This window comes from Salmo salar, chromosome ssa16 (genome assembly GCF_905237065.1).
Source record: "Salmo salar chromosome ssa16, Ssal_v3.1, whole genome shotgun sequence".
Lineage (NCBI taxonomy): Eukaryota > Metazoa > Chordata > Actinopteri > Salmoniformes > Salmonidae > Salmo > Salmo salar.
The window spans coordinates 66,971,097-66,992,037 of NC_059457.1; the positions used below are offsets into that span (position 1 = coordinate 66,971,097).

The following is a 20,941-nucleotide window of genomic DNA, read 5'->3' on the forward strand; positions in this document are numbered from 1 at the left end:
TTTGCTTTATCTTGGACCGGGTCGCAGTTGCAAATGAGAACTTGTTCTCAACATGCCTACCTGGTTAAATAAAGGTGAAATAAATAAAAAAGTTGCATCATGCAGCCTTAGAATGTATTAAAAATCGAAACAAACACATTTGTACCACAACTAAAGTTACATTAATAACTCTAAATTAAGCATATAGGAGTACATGTTTCTTTGTTAATCACTCAGCACAGAATAGCCACATGTGCGCACTCCCTCAAATCCTTTGGAGAAAATATCCTTTCTATTTTATTCAGCTTTGTTCAATTATATTCTTCATACTATTAAATAATATAAAATAATGCCATGGAATTCTAAGCAAATCTTGTCTGCTAAATGAACTAGTGTAGCCCACAGCCATATGGCATAGCCAGATCAGGGCCTAACATTAGGACAACTCAGATTATACTTTTCTATTCTACTTTTTCTTCATATCAAGTTTCTTTAGACCTGTCTAAAATAAATAATGGATTTATTGTGATAATGTAAGCTACATTTCATGGATTTAACAGACTTTTTAAAATGTAGATGTTCCAAAGGTCTACATCAGTGGCTTGTAGCCTATTCGTGGAAGACAGGAGATGCTAAATGTGTTTATGTTAATTCATGTTCAGTTACCGTGAGACCGACAGTTATTTGCTTGAAAATCACTGGCTGACAGAACTTAGTAAAAGCCTTATTCTTGGCTGACAAAATTTCATGACCCCCCCCCAGCCTTATACATGACTAACATTGAGTTCAGGTGAAAAGTTGTGACTTACATTTCAGTCATTTAGCAGACTCTTGACTCACAGGAGCAATTAGGGTTATGTGCCTTACTCAAGGGCACATTGATATATTTTTCACCTAGTCAGCTCAGGGATTTGAACCAGTGACCTTTCAGTTACTGGCCCAACACACTTAACCTCTAGGCTACCCGGGTTGAAAGTAGAACTTTGTGTCACAATTGGAGATAAGAGACACATCTCTTATGTGCGTTAATGTCTTGTGTTCCAGTCCGTCCTTTACCTTCCCCCATCACATCAACCCCATGGCCTACCAGCAGCTCCTGTCCCAGCAGAGAGGCCTGAGTGTGTTTGGCCACACCCCTCCTCTCATCCAGCCCCCACCCATCTTCTCCAGTCGCCAGTCTGCCCTGGGTCTCTCCTCTCTGCCCCCCTCCTCACACAACCACAGCAATGGCTCACAGTCAAAGGTGAGACTGCTCTTCTTCTTTGGTAACGGCGGTATGCAAACCAGCTTTGATGTGCGAAGACTTTTTCCTTGAGTTTGTTCATCTTCTTCCTGAACTGTGCCTAAATTGTTTGGTACGAGGTAGATCTTCTCATTATCCATAACCGCCAAATGTGAGCCTTGCCCTGTGGCCTTCTGGAAGTTCTGATATTGTGTGGGATGCTCAAATCCAACCAGCATGACGTCTATAGCCGTACAATTTTCTTCTGTTTGTTTGCATTTTCAGAAAAATTGTTTTAAGATGATTTAAAACATAAGTACTGCTGTCTCCTTCCCTCATCCATTGTTTACATCCACTGTGGTTTGTGGTTCTCTCTGTGGTTCTTATCATACCATTCACTGAAATGCCCCTTCGTAAGGTAAACTCCATACCCATGAATAAGGGGATTGGGGACGTTAAACCCTCATTGTCCAAACACACACGATCCCAACCCCACGGTTCTGTTACAGACCACAGTAAACACAGAGGGATACTGAGGAGAAACAAAGTCTTCCTCTGATTAGGAACACTTTGCTGTGGTTTAGTGCAATCCCAGAATCACAGTCTAGCATGACTATTAAAGCCAACTGCCAGATACTGCCTGTGTCAGCTTATTGTGAAGTATTAACTGTGTAGGTGGTGGGGTGTGCCTACTTTCGTCTCCAAAGTTTCTCCAGGAGTCACCTGAGGTTTACACTGAAGCCCCAGGCAGTGGGCTCACTCTGTAGATGGATGGGATGTTTTCATACTGTACTCCACCCTCTCATCACAAAACACTCGAAATTGTTTAGTCTCTGTGGTGGCTCACCTCTGATGTATGAATGTCTATTTGACTCGAGCCCTGCATTAACCCCGATCTTTTCTTCTCTTTTATTCTCTCCCCTTCTCTCGTCTCCTCTCCTATTCTCTCCGCTCCTCCACTCCAGAACACATCTGGGGACCTGGCAGTGAGCAGTACAGTCAATCCCATGATCACCAAGAGGTCAAAGGTGAAGACAGAGGTGGAGTGTCCGAGGCCGCTGTCCCCATGCTCTCCGGTAAGAATCGGATTAGGATCTACTACTTTATAAATCAGTTGTCATGATGAACCTTGTTGCCCTGTACAGTAAGTGAGACGTACGGGTTGATAGGATCTAAAGAGAATGATGTGTTTAGGGCAATTAAAAAATGATCAATCCTCTGCAACTGATGATGGGGGGAAGAAAACAACAGTTTCCGTTGCTTCCTTTCCTCTGCCATTTCCCCCCAAATACTCCTCCGTCCTGAACTGACACAGACCCCTGGGAACCAGCCAGTCCCCTGACCCCCTTTCTTTCTCTGCTACGGCTGAAAGAAGAAAAACTCTGTGTGATAAGAGCTTTGCATCCATTCGTTTGTTCCTCCGGCTCTTCTTTTCTCCCTGGCTGCTGTAAACTGTGCCACAGCACTTCATTTCAATGAAATATTGGCCAGACGTTATTGTCATCTGAGGTGCATTTCTCTCTCTCTCTCTCTCTCTCGCTCTCTCTCTCTCTCTCTCTTTTGACAAATTTGCGGAGCCCTCCTCTCCGACTCAAGAGGCAGGTTTGGGTTTGTGCCTGATGCATGGGGATGGCGGTGTACACAGTCGTCTTGGGGCCAGTAGAATTGATGAAGATAGTGGCGCGGGGCAGAGATAAACATGCTGCAGTCAGCACATTGGAGCAGGGAAGGGTGGGAGGCCGGAGCTGTGGAGAGAGAAAGAGGAGACCAGGGGATGGGCTGCACGTCACACAAACATACATACACACACGCGCGCACACAGCCTGCAGGCCTGGGGACTGTCTTAGACATGTCAACGAAACCCTGCCTGGACAGAAAAAAAATGATGTCTGTTACATGTACATTAGTCACTCTGTTCCTCCAGTCAAGTCAATCTGGGCTATCTCGGATAATGTCATGGTGTCCCCTCCCCACATCAGTAACAGTTAATAGTTGAACAGGGATGAAAACTGGTGAGGGCCCAAAAAAGTGACACTTTTTTTTTGTTGCACTGAAACATGCAAAAAATCCCTGCTAGGGAGAAATGCAGGTTTTAACTAATTAAACAAAGCATATGATCTACATGATCAGTCTCGTGAGTAAAATAAAAAGTGGTTCATGTGATCCTAACTTACAGCTAAAAAAATGTAAAGAAAGAAATCCAATGTTATTTGTTGCCTAGACTTTACTGCAAATGACACTTAAGTCTTGAGAAAAAACAACACACTAATTTTGCAGTTAGCCATGACAGCCTTTATAATAGAACGCTTGTGACCGCACACATCTAAATATTGCACTTGGGGGAAAAAATTCTTAAAGTAGAAATAGAATGAAACAGCTATTCTGTTTTTGTTCTATTATAGTGGCCACTATAGTAGACATCATCAAGTGCACAAGGCTACGTGTGCAAAAAAAATAACATAAAACATTTAATAATCCCCCCTCACTCACACACACGTGTTACTGTCAAATTCAACACAACAAAAGTAATATCTTTGGCCTACACTGCACATTATTACATTGTACACTTTCTGCCTGTGGACATCTGTTCTACAATGTGCCAGCAGAGCATGATACTCTTTGTTGGCATAATTGATCTCTTTCAGGCAGAGAGTACACCTGGCATACCCCTTTTTTAGCCACTGTGTGTGGTGTTCCTTTCACCACAGTGGCATCCAACTTAAGCCTGGCCCAGCTCCAGCTACACCTGATCCCTGAATCCACTTGTTTAACAAGCAACGCCTCATTTTCACCTAATTCTCTCATTCTGAAAATTAACCACAAACTATAGAGGGTAAACATTAGTTCACAGATAGTAGTTAGTTCGTTAGCTAGTTAACATTTCACACAGATTGCCAGTAAGCAACTAAGGCGTTATAACTTGAGGAACGGCAAGGAGTCGTATACCAGTTAATACTAAAGCGAATTAGTTAGGTCCACGAATGTTAGCTCATCTGATGTTGAAACGTTAGCTGTCTGACTTTATTAGCAAGCTAATTTTCACACCATAAACTCAATTATTTGATCAGATAAGTTGGCTAATGTTGCTCAACATTTCTCTGGCTAGATAACGAAAAATTCGATCCAGCTAGCAAGATACTTCACAATGCTAACAATACTTGTTCCACCACACTTTCTCCCTCGCCACAAACTTTCCAAATGCCAGTTGTTTTTCGGTTACAGCTCATGAAGTACATCTTCTCACCCCCATCTCCGTGGTCAGGCTTCTCACCTAACGTTACCTCTTCATTGTCGTTCAGGGGACGCGCGCCGCTGTAACCGGCAAGCTGCCTTTCCACTCTCCGCTGATGCTGTAACAAGCGCGTTGGTTGTCTCTTCTCTCTTCAGTCGCCTGCTGCGCTGCATTCTGTTGTTATGTGAACGATAGGCTGCGCCTTGGATACAGACAGTATTGCGCCAAACGCGCATCACTCGTTCGATTACAGCCAGTAGTGATCCAAAGCCCCCCCCCCACTCCTCCCCTACTAAACTTTTCTCATCGGATCCACACGAATTCAACAACGGCGACTTTCGCCCGAAAGGTGACTAGTTTGCATCCCTGGTTGAAGTGTTGTTGAGTAGAATTTCGTCAGGAGTGTTAATGGCTTGTGGTGGGTTAAAAGAAATAAGACACATTTCTTAGACTGTCAGAGAGAATGGATCATAAAGTCTTCTTCTCTTTTCTAACTCTAACAGGATCACCTAGGTGGGATGCTGGACCTGAAGGAGGACTTGGATAAAGATGAATGCAAGCATGAGCCAGAGATGGTGTATGAGACAAACTGCCACTGGGTGGGATGCTCCAAGGAGTACGACACGCAGGAACAACTGGTCCATGTAAGGAGGGGACGGGGGACAGGAGGGGACAGGGACAGGAAACAGGGATCAGACAAGCATTTCCTTTTTCTTTAACTAGCTCAGAAAATGTTCCAGCGTGTTTCAAAACAACCAACCTGGAGCCGGTTTCCTAAAAGCATCAACCTGGGCCAAGAGCAGAGGAAGGTCGCTATCTAATGGGTGTGTGGTGAGAGAGAGGAGGTCTGCCTGTCAGTGCAGCTGGAATAAGTCCAGAATAAATCCCACAGACCTCTAGGTCTATATGAGCTCCCTAACCTCTGACCTCTGACCTCTGAAGCCCAACATAAAGCCGTCCTGCCAGGAACACTAAACCCTTAACCCCTCCCTGATTTAGTCTCCACAGTAACCTCTAACAAACTAAGAGTCCATATTTTAGTGCTGCCTAAGACTGAGGCTTGTCAATGGACTTCAACTGGGGTCCAGTTTTATTATGCTTCCCTCCAGATAGATACCGAGAGTCAGATGATTCATTGGTTGTTCACATAAGTAAGCTTAGCTAAGTGTTTAGCTTCCATGAGACTGGGATTGTTTTACTCTATTGGACTTTTTGGCATGTAGAGTCTTGGTCGAGCAGGGGCATTCCAGGCCGTCACTGAAGCAGAAAGAGAGGGGGACAGACAGAGGGAGACAGAGAGAGAAAGAAAGAGCGGGGGGGGGCAGAGAGAGAGCGAGGGGGGAGAGAAAGAGCGCAAGAGAGAGAGAGTGATAGAAGAGAGAGACAGACCGAGAGTGGAAGAGAGAGTGGAAGAGAGAGTGGAAGAGAGAGTGGAAGAGAGAGAGGAAGAGAGAGAGAGCGGAAGAGAGAGAGAGAGAGAAGGGGGGGCACTGTAACAGAGGAGCTCAGACTATGGCCTCCATTATCTGTCCTCATTGTTTCACTCAGTCACCGACAGTTACACTCCAGCTGAACGTGAAACCTCCGAGATACTTCCTAATGATAGGCACACACACACAAACACCTTCCTAATGATAGGCCAGGATGGTTTAGGTTAGGCAGTTACGGACAAAGAGCTGCTTGTCTGAGAGAGCAGACAACGCACGCTCAACCACCATGTGTCTTTGGCATAATTATCATGGGCCAGACATTAAACCAACAAGTAGAGAGAGTAGCCTAAGGAATATGTTGGCATTTAGCTACTACAATGATGGTCCTTGTCACCGAAGAGTGTGTGTGTGTGTGTGTGTGTGTGTGTGTGTGTGTGTGTGTGTGTGTGAATGCATATATGCTTGTTAGCGCTATACTCTTGCAAGGACAAAAGTTACTTTAGTTGCTGCATGGTTGAAACCCAAGCATCCTATTGGTTACCTTGTTGTTAGTCATTCCTGATGTTCTCAGGGTATTAAGTCCTTTTCTGCAGATGTGTTCATCAAGGGATGATCCCTCCACACTCACTGGGCCCCTGCACTCAAACACTACAGCCCTAATGAGAGAGGTGCACAATACCTGTCCAGACCCATTCGTCCTAGGCTATGCACGCCAGCCAGTGGGATGCCAGATCAATCTTGGATAAGAGAGTTGGAAATCCGTCACGGGGCAATTCCATTAAATTAAAGTGTTGAGAGGCTGCCCCTTCAGACACAAACAGAGCGGAGCAAAGGAGCATTTGCCTGTTTGACGATTGATTTTAATTTCCCTAACCGTAGAATCCCTCTTGTGGAAAAAGTAGACTAGTGGAACTCATCTAACAGAGCCACACTGCAAATTGTGTGTCCCAACAACACAATCACGTCTTTTTTCTTCACTGTCTGACAAACGGAAAGTTAACGGCAAATTTTGATTGATGGCGTTACTCCTAATTTCTTTGATAGGCAAATGGCTGCTCTGCCTCTGTCACAACCTGAAATGTACTTGTTCTAATATACCTCTGTCACAGAGAAAACCTCTGTCTCCTGGTGACAGTGTGTTCTCTAAGTAGTACAAATACACTCAATGACAGACAGAACAGAACACAGCTAGAGACCTAATAAAAAAGACAACCTCAGAGGGACTTCTGTGGGGAGAGAAACATCAAATCAGATTTTATTGGTCACATACACATGTTTAGCAGATGTTATTGCGAGTGTAGCGAAATGCTTGTGTTTCTCGCTCAAACAGTGCAGTAATATCTAACAAGTAATATCTAACAAATTTCACAACAATACACACAAATCTAAAGTAAAGGAATGGAATTAAGAATATATCATAATTGGACGAGCAATGTCGGAGCGGCAGAATAGAATATACAGTATATACATTTGAGATGAGTAATGCAAAATATGTAAACATTATTAACACCTGGAGAAGTTACAGGCCATGCACAAAAAGAAAACCTAGCCCCTTATGTAGATTTAAAATAATTACTACAATTGAGTGACTGTTGCTTTACACCTATCCAATCCCTTAGATCGACACAAGTGTTTAGGGAGTAAGGGGCTGGGGGTTGTTACTGGAGATCCAGAAAGGCATTAACACGTCTCATCCGGGCGTGTCTCCCTACAGCACATCAATAACGACCACATCCACGGGGAGAAGAAGGAGTTTGTGTGCCGCTGGGATGAGTGTTCCAGGGAGCAGAAGCCCTTTAAGGCACAGTACATGCTAGTGGTTCACATGAGGAGACACACAGGGGAGAAGCCACACAAGTGTACCGTGAGTAACTGATCGTCGCCAGGCTCGGCCTACGCTGAGCATTTGCCTCTCTAAACACGTGTCGAGTGTACACACACACACACACACAACACACACACACACACACAGGATCACACACAGATATGTGCAAGCTTGCACACACACACACAAATCTAGAAATGCTGTTTGGGCTTTTCTCCATTTTTCACGTGATCATTCTTGAAAAGGAATAAAAATAAGCTTACAGTGTGATTACATTACACATTCGCATAGAGGATGTCCCTAAGCTGGTTAGTAGGGTGTATGTTTGTAGTTTCAGTAAGGGCAATGGGTCCTTCTTACAGTAAGACCTAGATATATCCTCTACGGTACTGTATTGTAAGTCGCTCATGTACAACATCTAAGACTTTTCTCTCTTCAGGCCAAATCCTTAACTTTTCACATAAATCATGCACTGATGTCAAGGGGAGATTTGTTTCTGAAGTTAGGATTGGTGACTATAAACAGTGCATTCGGGAAAGTATTCAGACCTCTTCACTTTTTCCACATTTTGTTACGTTACAGCCTTATTCTAAAATGGATTAAATAGTTTTTTTTCCCTCAATCTACATACAATACCCCATAATGACAAAGCAACAACTGATTTTGACATTTTTGCAAATGTATAAAAAAAATGTAAAACTCGAATAACACATTTACATAATTATGTAGACCCTTTACTCAGTACTTTTGGTATTTCATTAGACTCTTCCTGTGGTCCACATGAAACATGATACAGAATGACATAATACAGCACATCAATAGACAAGAACAGCTCAAGGACAGAACTACATACATACATTAAAATGGCACACGTAGCCTACATATCAATGCATACACACAAACTATCTAGGTGAAATAGGGGAGAGGTGTTGTGCCGCGAGGTGTTGCTTTATCTGTTTTTTGAAACCAGGTTTGCTGTTTATTTGAGCAATATAAGATGGAAGGAAGTTCCATGCAATTAGGGCTCTATATAATACTGTACGCGTTCTTGAATTTTTTCTGGATTTGGGGACTGTGAAAAGACCCCTGGTGGCATGTCTGGTGGGATAAGTGTGTGTGTCAGAGCTGTGTGTAAGTTGACTATGCAAACAATTTGGGATTTTCAACACATTGTTTCTTATTAAAAGAAGTGATACAGTCAGTCTCTCCTCAACTCTTAGCCAAGAGAGACTGGCATGCATAGTATTTATATCAGCCCTCTGATTACAATTAAGATCAAAACGTGCCGCTCTGTTCTGGTCCAGTTGCAGGTTAACTAGGTCTTTCCTTGCAGCACCGGACCACACGACTGGACAATAATCAAGATTAGACAAAACTAGAGCCTGCAGAACTTGCTTTTTGGAGCATGGTGTCAAAAAAGCAGAGCATCTCTTTATTACGGCCAGAACTCTCCCCATCTTTACAACCATTGAATCTATATGTTTTGACCAAGACAGTTTACAATCTAAAGTAACGCCAAGTAATTTAGTCTCCAACTTGTTCAACAGCCACACCATTCATTACCAGATTCAGCTGAGGTCTAAAACTTAAGGAATGATTTGTACAAAATACAATGCTCTTAGTTTTAGAGATGTTCAGGACCAGTTTATTACTGGCCACCCATTCCAAAACAGACTGCAACTCTTTGTTAAGGGTTTCAGTGACTTCATTAGCTGTGGTTGCTGATGCATATATGGTTGAATCATCATCATACATGGACACACATGCTTTGTTTAATACCAGTGGCAGGTCATTGGCAAAAATAGAAAAGAGTAGAGGGCCTAGAGAGCTGCCCTGCGGTACACCACACTTTACGTTTGACATTAGAGAAGCTTCCATTAAAGAAAACCCTTTGAGTTATATTAGATAGATAGCTCTGAATCCACGAAATGGCAGAGGTTGAAAAGCCATAACACAAAAGTTTTTTCAACAACAGGTTATGGTCAATAATATCAAAGACTGCACTGAAATCTAACAGTACAGCTCCCACAACCTTACCATCCTCAGTAGCTTTCCATCTAAGTTGTCAATGCCTGGAGGTTTGTCATTATTGATCGATAACAATTTTTCCACCTTTCCCACATAACTTTACAAAATTCAAACTTGCAATGCTTTTCTTTCATTATTTGTTTTCTTATTCATGAATACAATTGCTTACTGTTCGCTGATGGCATTTCCTGCCTACGTTTGCCCACTTTGCCAATGAAATAATCATAAAAATAATTGGCAACATCAAATGGTTTCGTGATGAATAAGCCATCTGATTCAATGAAAGATGGAGTTGAATTTGTCTTTCTGCCCATAATTTCATTTAAAGTACTCCAAGTTTTTTTCCCATCATTCTTTATATCATTGATATTGGCTTCATAATACAGTTTCTTCTTCTTTTTTTGAGTTTAGTCACATCATTTCTCAATTTGCAGTAAGTAAGCCAGTCAGATGTGCAGCCAGACTTATTAGCCACTCCTATTGCCCCATCTCTTTCAACCATACAGGTTTTCAATTCCTCATCAATCCATGGAGCCTTAATAGTTCTAACAGTCAGTTTCTTAACAGGTGCATGTTTATCAATAGTTGGAAGAAGCAATTTCATAAATGCATCAAGTGCAGCGTCTGGATGCTCCTCATTAATCACATCAGACCAACAAATATTTTTAACATCATCGGCATAAGAGTCACAGCAAAATCTTTTGTATGATCTCTTATACACTATTTTAGGTCCAGCTGTTGGAACTTTGGCTTTCCTGGATATAGCCACTATATTGTGATAACTGCATCCAATGGGTACGGATACAGCTTCAGAACAAAGTTCTACAGCATTAGTAAAAATGTGATGGATACACGTGGATGATCTTGTTCCTGTAATGTTTGTAAACATCCTGGTAGGTTGATTAATAACCTGAACCAGATTACAGGCACTGGTTACAGTAAGAAGCGTCCTCTTTAGTGGACAGCTTGATGAATACCAGTCAATATTCAGGTCCCCAAGAAAGTAGACCTCTCTGTTTACATCACATACACTATCAAGCATTTCACACATATTATTTAGATACTGGCTGTTAGCACTTGGTGGCCTATAGCAACACCCCAAAAGAAAAGGCTTTAGATGTGCCAAGTGAACCTGCAACCACAACACTTCAATAACACTTGACAAAAGATCTCTAAGCATGACAGGGATATGGCTCAATATATACAGCAACACCTCCCCCATAAGCATTTATGTCTCTTCTACAGATGTTATATCCTTGTATTGCTACTGACATATCATCAAATGAATTATCTAAGTGAGTCTCAGAAATGTCTAATATATGAATGTTATCTGATGTTAGCAAGTTACTGATTTCATGAACCTTATTTCTAAGGCTACACATATTAATATGGGATATTTTCAGCCCTTTCCTGGGTAGCTTAACAGAGATAGACATAACACTGAAAAGAGCAAACAAAGTAAGAGAAAAAATTATACATTCAGCAGTCCATTAATCAATTGGTGTGTGTGTGTGTGTGTGTGTGCTGCGTTGTTGAAGCTACGAACCCATAGGCTTGGCTCTCTCATCCCCTCCAGGCTTCTGGGAGGGAGGGTGGACAATGAGCCTGTCATAGCGGATGTAAGCAATGTCCCCACACGCTCTGGCAGCTTTCATGGCTGGGATCAGTTATTTCCTCTTCTGGCGCACAGCTACTTTGTTGAAGCACCTTTGGCAGCGATTACAGCCAAACTCCAAGCGGGCTGTCATGTTCCTTTTACTGAGGAGTGGCTTCTGTCTGGCCACTCTACCATAAAGGCCTGATTGGTGGAGTGCTGCAGAGATGGTTGACCTTCTGGAAGGTTCTCCCATCTCCACAGAGGAACTCTGGAGCTCTGTCAGAGTGACATATCGGGTTCTCGGTCACCTCCCTGACCAAGGCCTTTCTTCCCCCGATTTCTCAGTTTGGCCGGGCAGCCAGCTCTAGGAAGAGTCTTGGTGGTTCCAAACTTCTTCCTTTTAAGACTGATGGAGGCCACTGTGTGTTCTTGGGGACCTTCAATACTGCAGACATTTTTCGGTACCCTTCCCCAGATCTGTGCCTCGAAGCTCTACGGACAATTCCTTCGACCTCATGGCTTGGTTTTTGCTCTGACATGCACTGTCAACCGTGGGAACTTATATAGACAGGTGTGTGCATTTCCAAATCATGTCCAATCAATTGAATTTACCACAGGTGGACTCCAATCAAGTTGTAGAAACATCTCAAGGATGATCAATGGAAACAGGATGCACCTGAGCTCAATTTTGAGTCTCATAGCAAAGGGTCTGAATACTTGTGTAAATAAGGTATTCTGTTTTTATTTTTGAAACATTTGCTAAAAAAAAATCCCAAAACCAGTTTTTGCTTTGTCATTATGGGGTATTGTGTGTAGATTGATGAGATTGTTTTTTAAATGTAATCAATTTTAGAATAAGGCTGTAACATAACAGAATGTGGAAAAAGTGGGTCTGAATACTTTCAGAATGCACTGTATATGCCTCCACACAAGAGTATCATTCATTACACAATAATTGCAAAGGACATCTTTATAGAAATTAAACAGGAATGGAAAACAAGGATAGATGTAAAATACACTGTACAAAGATCCTGTGTTTGACTGCTTTGGTGTTTTCCTTTCTCTCTCTTGCAGTTTGAGGGCTGCTGTAAGGCCTATTCTCGCCTGGAGAATCTGAAGACCCACCTGCGATCTCACACCGGGGAAAAACCATATGTGTGTGACCACGAGGGATGCAACAAAGCCTTTTCTAACGCCTCGGACAGAGCCAAGCATCAGAATCGCACACACTCCAACGAGGTGCGCTCACGCGCACACATACTTCAATGAGGTCCTACTGGGGCTGCCTCCCAAACACCACCCTATCCCCTTCATAGCGCAGTACTTTCAGGGCCCTGGTCAAAAAATAGCGTACTATGCAGGCAATCGGGTACCATTTTGGATGCTGTCAAGCTCCCACACTGCACACACTGCACAGCACTGCAGCTCCATTCTGCCCTGCCAAGACTTCAGACAGACTCACTTATAAAATCCATTAGATATTCTCTTAGACAGACATCCGTAGGATCAATACTCTTCTACCTTTTGTGACTTACTGTAAGGTCCTGGGCCAAAGGATTGTGGCATCAAGAAAATACAAACTGACGTATGTATCTTCAATCTGTTGTCTGCTAGCCTTTTACATATTCAGGCTGAAATGAGATGTGTGGACTTTTTCTCATCACGCACGGTGATTGCTCTTGAACGTCTATACTTGCCGCATTAAACCACGGCCGTGTGTGTTGTGTGTGTGTGTGTGTGTGTGTGTTGTGTGTGTGTGTGTGCGCGTGTATATATGCGTGTGTGTGTGCATATATATATATATATGCAGGCGTGTGTGTGAGTAAATAATGATGTACGGAACTAATGAGCATGGCAGCCACACAGTGCATTAGTGTGAATCAAGCGTAGGCATCCCTTATGGAGATCCAGACCACCTGCAGATCACCAATACAAAATGAACCCTGGAACTGTTCCAAGCCTCCTACTCGCCTATCCATCAGGAGATAGAGGAGAGAAGTGTAGGGGGAGAGCACAGCATCCCATGGATCCACACGCACACGCACACACACACACACACTACCCCTCGGGATGAAAAACAAGACTGGATCCATCCCACCAGTATAACTGTAACTTTATTACTGGAAACCACATAAATCTTTGTGATATTCTGTGGCTGTAAGCAGAACCAACAAGTCACTGGTCTTACATACATAATTTATACGCTCTAATTGCGTGTTTACAACAACAGCTAGTCACAGCTAATCTGAGTAAGTAGGAGGGGATGGATATTCTAATTCCCAGGCATGTATTTGAATGTTATTAAACAGAATATGAACTGGATGATATTAATCTCACTCTGGATCCTGTGTGGCTCACTTGGTAAGAGTGTGGTGGTAACAACGCCAGGGTTGTTGGTTTGCATCCCGCTGGGGCCACATTTAAATGTATACACTCACTGTACTGTAAATCGCTTCGGATGAAATATACACTACCGTCATTTAGAAATGTCCTTGTTTTTAAAAGAAAAGCACATTTTTTGGTCATTAAAATAACACCAAATTGATCAGAAATACAGTGTAGACATTGTTAACGTTGTAAATGACTATTGTAGCTGGAAACGGCAGATTTTTTATGGAATATCTACATAGGCGTCCCGGGGCCCATTATCAGCAACCATCACTCCTGTGTTCCAATGGCATGTTGTGTTAGCTAATCCAAGTTTATTATTTTAAAAGGCTAATTGATCATTAGAAAACCCTTTTGCAATAATGTTAGCACAGCTGAAAACTGTTGTTCTGATTAAAGAAGCAATAAAACTGGCCTTCTTTAGACTAGTTGAGTATCTGGAGCATCAACATGATGCTGGCCTTCTGGGCAGAGTTCCCATTTTCCCATCTTAATTTTTTCTTTTTATTGGCCAGTCTGAGATATGGCTTTTTCTTTGCAACTCTGCATAGAAGGCCAGCATCCCGGAGTCGCCTCTTCACTGTTGACATTGAGACTGGTGTTTTGCGGGTACTATCTGTTTCTCAAACTAGACACTCTAATGTACTTGTCCTCTTTCTCAGTTGTGCACCGGGGCCTCCCACTCCTCTTTCTATTCTGGTTAGAGACAGTTTGCGCTGTTCTGTGAAGGGAGTAGTACACAGCGTTGTACCAGATTTTCAGTTTCTTGGCAATTTCGCATGGAATAGCCTTCATTTCTCAGAACAAGAATAGACTGATGAGTTTCAGAAGAAAGTTTTTTGTTTCTGGCCTGTAATCGAACCCACAAATGCTGATGCTCCAGATACTCAACTAGTCTAAAGAAGGCCGGTTTTATTGCTTCTTTAATCAGAACAACAGTTTTCAGCTGTGCCAACATAATTGCAAAAGGGTGATCAATTAGCTTTTTAAAATGATACACTTGGATTAGTTATCACAACGTGCCATTGGAACACAGGAGTGATGGTTACTGATAATGGGCCTATGTATGCCTATGTAGATATTCCATTAAAAATCAGCCGTGTCTACGACTCTTTCTGATCAATTTGATGTTATTTTAAAAACAAGGACATTTCTAAGTGACCCCAAACTTTTGAACGGTAGTGTGTGTGTGTGTGTGTGACATGTCTCTATTGTAAAATGTATTTTATCTCTCGGAGTATAACCTTTCTAAATAAGGTGAAATAAATACACTTGTATCCACAGAAACCCTACGTGTGTAAAGTCCCCGGGTGTACGAAGCGCTACACGGACCCCAGCTCTCTCAGGAAGCACGTGAAGACAGTCCACGGACCAGAGGCCCACGTCACCAAGAAACAGCGCAGCGACCTGCCGCCCAGCAGACCCGTGCCACCCAAAGAGAATGGAGAGAACGAGACAGGCCGGGGCATGGAGGAGAAGATGGACAGCACCTCGAGAGGCATGGAGGACTACCTGCAGGTTAAGTCGATCAAGACGGAGAAGTCTGTGGTAAGAGATCATTTGGTGTTACAGCCTATCATCCGATGAGAGATCATTTGGAGTAGAAGTGGAGATATAATTCAGCAAACACAGACAGTTTTTAGTTTACCATACGGTTATGTGTGACCTTCCAATCGATGGTTTAGCCACTTTATAGATTTGTGCAATCAGATAAGGGGCGGCAGGTAGCCTAGTGGTTAGAACGTTGAGCCAGTAACCGAAAGGTTGCTAGATTGAATCCCCGAGCTGACAAGGTAAAAATCTGTCGTTCTGTCCCTGAACAAGGCAGTTAACCCACTGTTCCTGGGCTGTCATTGTAAATAAGAATTTGTTCTTACCTGGTTAAATACAAATAATGCCCTTCTATTTTCTCAGTCTGAGCCCCTACTAACAATGGCATGCAAATCTTACCTAACAAACTTTTATCCTTTCTATCTAACACTCTCTGCACGTTTCCTTTCCATTTCTCTTCTCTTTGGACATTTCCTTAAGGACAGACATTACTAAGGTGAGCACAGCTTCAGTTTGAGCTTCAGTTCATTACAGAATATCTTTCATAATATCTCCCGTCATTTCATCATCATGTACTACTGCTGTATGACAAGCCATAGCCAGTAAGGAACACAGTCCAAACGTTTGTATAATAGTTATTACAGAATTTTAAGTCCTCATACTGTACACTATAAAGAGGGACTGGGGAGCCCAACAACCCAGAGAGCCACAGATTCATAGCACCGTATGCTGGCCTAGCATGTACTCAAGCGTCCTTTCATCTCTCCCATTTCTAATTCACAGACAGTCTAAAGAGAGCTGTAATCTGTAGCCACCCCAACCAACACTCGTTATTGACAATTAAAGTTGTGGAGAAAAGATTTTGCATGATTCGCTGTACATCTCCTTATGTTGTTATGTTATCACTGTTCTACTTTCTCTTCGTTAGATGGTGATCCCTTTCCTTTTTAGATAGTTTATAAACATGTTGTCTCTCTCTGCCTCGCTCTCTCCCTCTCTCTCTCTCTCTCTCTCTTGCTCTCTCTCTCTAGATGTATCAGTCCAGCCCTGGTGGTCAGTCGTCATGTAGCAGCGAGCCATCGCCACTTGGCAGTTCCACCAACCATGACAGTGGAGTAGAGATGGCCCTCCATAGCGGCGGGGGCAGCATGGGGGACCTGACTGGGCTGGACGACCCCTCGGGGCCCCTCATGGAGTCCTCCTTCTCTGGCCTCTCGTCTGGGACAGCAGGGATCGGGGTGGGCCTCCACCTACGTCAGCACCTAGGCACCAGCCACATCCACAGACTAGAACACCTGAAGAAGGAGAAACTGAAGACGGCGAGGGACTCCTGCCAGTGGGCCAATCATCATCCAGCTCCTCCAGTCCAGAACACCAAGCTACCGCCCATACCAGCAAGCGGTGAGTGACCATAAAAAGAAAGAAGTAACCAGTGTTTTCAGAATTACCCTTTTTGAGTATTCAGTACATTCAGAAATCTATTCAGGCTATATTTCTCCTGTGTGAAATCAATTCTTCTTCGCTTCAGGGTCCCTTCTGGAGAGTGGAAATATGTGTGGTGGGCCTGGATCGTTCAGCCTCAGTGAGCTGTGTTCCAGTAAGGTGACTGTCCTGAACCAGCTGGACTATCTGATGGAGCGCAGGGACAGCACCACCAGCACCGTCTCCTCTGCCTACATCAGCCGCCGCTCCTCTGGCATCTCTCCCTGCTACTCCAGCCGCCGCTCCAGCGACGCCTCCACGTTCAGTGGCCACCGCCACCACAACATCAGCTCCACCGGCTCCTACGACCCCATCTCTGCAGACCTGTCCCGGAGGTCCAGCGACGCCAGCCAGTGTGGAGGTGGCGGAGGAGGGGGACGGCTGCCCAGTCACCTCAGCCTCACCCCCGCCCAGCACTACCACCTCAAGGCGAAATATGCGGCGGCTACAGGCGGAGCCCCACCCACACCTTTACCCAACATGGAGAGGATGAGTCTGAAGACCTCCTTGGCCCTCTACAGGGATGCTTCCCAGGGAGACTCGTCGTCTGGTTACTCCTCCTTCAACACCATTGTCCCCAGTGGGGTTCCCAGGCGCTGCAGCGGCGATATGGGAAGCTATAACGGCCGCAGCATGATGCCCCACGAAGCTCCGTCCAACATTCCCCGTCGGGCTAGCGACCCCGTCCCCCGGCGGCCGTCCCTGGACCCACTGTCCCCGCTGTCCCATCAGCCTCAGGTGCAGCGCTACAACAGCACGGGCAACATGCAGAACCTCCACCCACACGCCTCCCAGCCGAACCAGGCCCTGCCTGCAGCCGAGCGGCGCCACCTGGCGCTCCAGAGCCACCAGCCGCGCTCCGACGACAGCCTGCAGCGATACCCCTACTGCCCCCGGCCGCCCAGCATCTCTGAGAACGTGGCCATGGAGACCATGGCCGGCGATATGAGTGGTAGACGCAACAGCAGCGAGGAGGAGATGATGGTACTTCCTGATGACGTCGTTCACTACATCACCTCTCAGGGCGGAGCTGGAGAGTCAGACTGTGCCAACGGGTACAACCGACAAGCACAATGTGGTTTCCATGGAAACGCAATAAACCTTAACCCCCAGCAACAACAGCAGTTTTACCACCAGCGAAGGGTGGCCGTGGTGGACGCCAATATGAGTATGAACCCTTCGTCTGCACCACAAAGCATGCGCCTCTCCTGTGCCCTAAGCCCAGGCCATCCGCAGCAGTCTTTCCCCTCCTCACTCAGTAAGACGAGCACCATGCCGGTACAGTGGAACGAGGTCAGCTCAGGGACTGTGGAAGCTCTTCACAACCCAACCCAACATCTGCCGTTCGGTCGAAGCAACTCAAACCTCGCCATGGTCCAACAGAAACAGAACTTTGTCTCGTTCCAGAAGCAGAATCTTAACTCCAACCAACACATTGCACAGATTAACCACAACCTGGCTCATGCAGCCCAGCAGGGGAGATACATACAGCAGCAGAAGGCTGACTCCAGGCTGAGCTGTGTCCAGCAACAGAGCCTACAGCAACAGCAGCCCGCTAATGCTAACCTCAATGAACCAGTGAGCCTCGAGTATGGGTTTAACCAGGGTCTCGGTCCTAGCGATGCTAACGCTAACCAGCGGTCCTCCTGTAGTAGTATGGCAGTTGGTGGCACTCGGAGTATGTTGAGCCAAAACAGTAAACAACAGCAGACAGTGCACACTGTAGACACGCAGAACAGCCAGCTGAGGACGCAGGTAGGGGGGAGTCAATCGTCTCAAGTCACATTTAAGGATAGCGGTGTGAACTCTTCGCGGATGATCTCGCATCAACAGAACTATAATATACCGTCCCAGGTTCAGCATCCCATCCAAAATGGAGGTCAAATACTCATCCAGCCAAGACCGCCCACAGAACGTAAGTCTCTAAGCAGACAGCATTCAGGGTCAATGACAATCCAGCGACAAAACTCAATTGGCAATCACTGCAGCAATGGCAACAACACAGACAACAATGTTATGTTCTACACAGGACAGATACACGTGTTTGAGCCAAACGGGAACGTCAACATGCAGATGATGACATCATCAGTAGTGGACGTTTTACAATGTCCCTCAGACAGCACTGAGACCTCCATGACCTCACCGGGAGTAAACAACCAGGTCTCCAGTACGGTGGATTCGTCCAATGGGACAGGGGCAGAGGAGCCCCAGATTGACTTTGACACCATGCTGGATGACGGGGACCACTCCAGCCTGATGTCAGGCACCATCAGCCCCAGTATCCTCCAGAGTCTGTCCCAGACCTCCTCCAGACTCACCACCCCCCGGAACTCAGTCACCCTGACCTCCCTGCCCCTCCCTGCAGGGGGCAGCAACATGGCCATCGGCGATATGAGCTCCCTGCTCACCGCGCTTGCAGAAGAGAACAAGTTCCTCAACATGATGTCATAAGGATGATCCCGAATACACTGAAGGCAGACACAGGTAAAACACACGGTACCTACCTTGGTGTATTTGGCCCAGGACGTGTGTTAAAAGAAATGACCTATTGTAACCCAAGCTCTAAGAGCGATAGTTTATCTACCACCAAGAGTTTAAACTGACTGTGTGAATGACAAGAGGGGAACCTACCAGTTAACTTTGTTGCAGAGGTCCTCCTGACCATGTGATTGAACACTAAGCACCTCATTGGAGAACTTTGACGGCCACCAGAGACTAAGGGACCTATGGGATTCTGAAGACTTCATGCTAAAACACCACTATGTTTGTGCTACTTATTGTATTATCGTGTACAGTATCATTATGGAGCTAATATGGCGATTTCATATCTATTGAGAAGCCATATTTTGCCTTAGATGAGTAAGTAAGTATAATGTAATCTACAGCACAATTATGTTAATGTTGTACATGAGATAGTGTACAGTTCAGCAGTAAAACAAGTTTACCAAGTGCCTGGCTATGCCGCAGAATATGCAAGACAAGCATATGACACAGGTCACGTTGAAATGCAACCAGGTCCTTCTGTATGATACCGATTTGGGATTTTTCTATCATTTAGATATTTAAAGACACACATATATGTAAATTGTGTAAATGACTTGATCTAAAATGATTTGATTATTTCTTTTAGATTTTATTTGAAACTCATTCATCTGTGCAGATTCGATTTTTTTTCTGTCAGTGAAGTTGCAGCAACAAAAAGAAATATGGGAGAAAAAATGATTAAATCATTGAATAGAGTCAGAAGAAATCGTTTTGTAATCTATTTAGTCATGTCAGGTCTATTTCCATACAGTGTCTTCGATATGAGCCATTGTCTTATTTGTCTGTTGAGTTGGACTATTGAGATGAACAGTGACGTCTCAGTGTCGGGGACAAGTTGTGACTGGAATTAAGCGGCAATTTCTAAAGAATATGCAAATACTTGATATGATACATATTCTGGGGGTGATAACGTTGCCATTAACTCTTGGTGATGAATTAGGAAAAATCTAAAAGGGAAAGAGAATCCTCCTTTCAATGTCAAATGACTTTTTCTCCAGTACAGCCCTTGATGATGACGAGGATACTAAGATATAATAGTGTATTAGGAATCAACATTTTTTTTTTGTACACTACCATGCAGCTCTGTTGGATATGTGTATATATATATCTTTTGTACATTTTTATGAAATACAATATCGTTTTCTTTTTTTTTTTTTTTACTTAATTGCTGTCTGGTGAGTTATTTCAAACCATGGGTGTTTTTTCTCATGGAATATAATATGTTTGAAATTAGGTTGCGTTGTTTTAGGTCTCCAATATACAATACCAGGCCGGTTGAATTCAATTGGCCTATAAATTCATATTACACTTCACTAGAAAAGAAAAGTCCCATGTACAGAAATCCCCCCCACACTATAAACGGTACGCTGTTATATTTCCCACTCCTTGGTTCAAAACTGAACATAGAGACAGTAGACACAATAGACAGTAGCCAGTACATCAGAGAGTTGAACTGTTCTTTGAAAACCTCTCCTTTAATCTTAGAAGTATATGAATGTTGATTGCTTAAATAATTCAGGAGAAAAACTTTCTTCTTTGAAGCCACACAAGTTCTCTCTCTCCTTGCTGCCAACAAAGCATTTTTCCTCCACGTTGAATCCTATCATATCAGACATTTATAAGACACTGGCCATCTTTCAAGGTAATTATGGAGGCTTTGAAA

At 44.1% G+C, this 20,941-nt stretch overlaps 1 protein-coding gene across 3 annotated transcripts in view; it reads left to right on the forward strand.

Annotated features, from left to right (window-relative positions):
- Positions 1 to 20,443, forward strand: part of LOC106574262 (zinc finger protein GLI2) — an 82,455-nt gene extending 62,012 nt beyond the window's left edge. For 2 of the 3 annotated variants that reach the window (XM_014150041.2, XM_014150043.2), the window contains 8 exons: positions 1,024 to 1,222; positions 2,167 to 2,277; positions 4,937 to 5,077; positions 7,578 to 7,727; positions 12,388 to 12,552; positions 14,986 to 15,249; positions 16,284 to 16,653; positions 16,781 to 20,443. In XM_014150041.2, the coding sequence (XP_014005516.2) occupies positions 1,024 to 1,222; positions 2,167 to 2,277; positions 4,937 to 5,077; positions 7,578 to 7,727; positions 12,388 to 12,552; positions 14,986 to 15,249; positions 16,284 to 16,653; positions 16,781 to 19,185 (3,805 nt within the window). In that variant the 3' untranslated portion in view covers positions 19,186 to 20,443. The remainder of the gene's footprint in view (positions 1 to 1,023; positions 1,223 to 2,166; positions 2,278 to 4,936; positions 5,078 to 7,577; positions 7,728 to 12,387; positions 12,553 to 14,985; positions 15,250 to 16,283; positions 16,654 to 16,780) is intronic. The other variant, XM_014150042.2, reaches the window with a different exon arrangement.
- Positions 20,444 to 20,941: the final 498 nt, after the last annotated feature.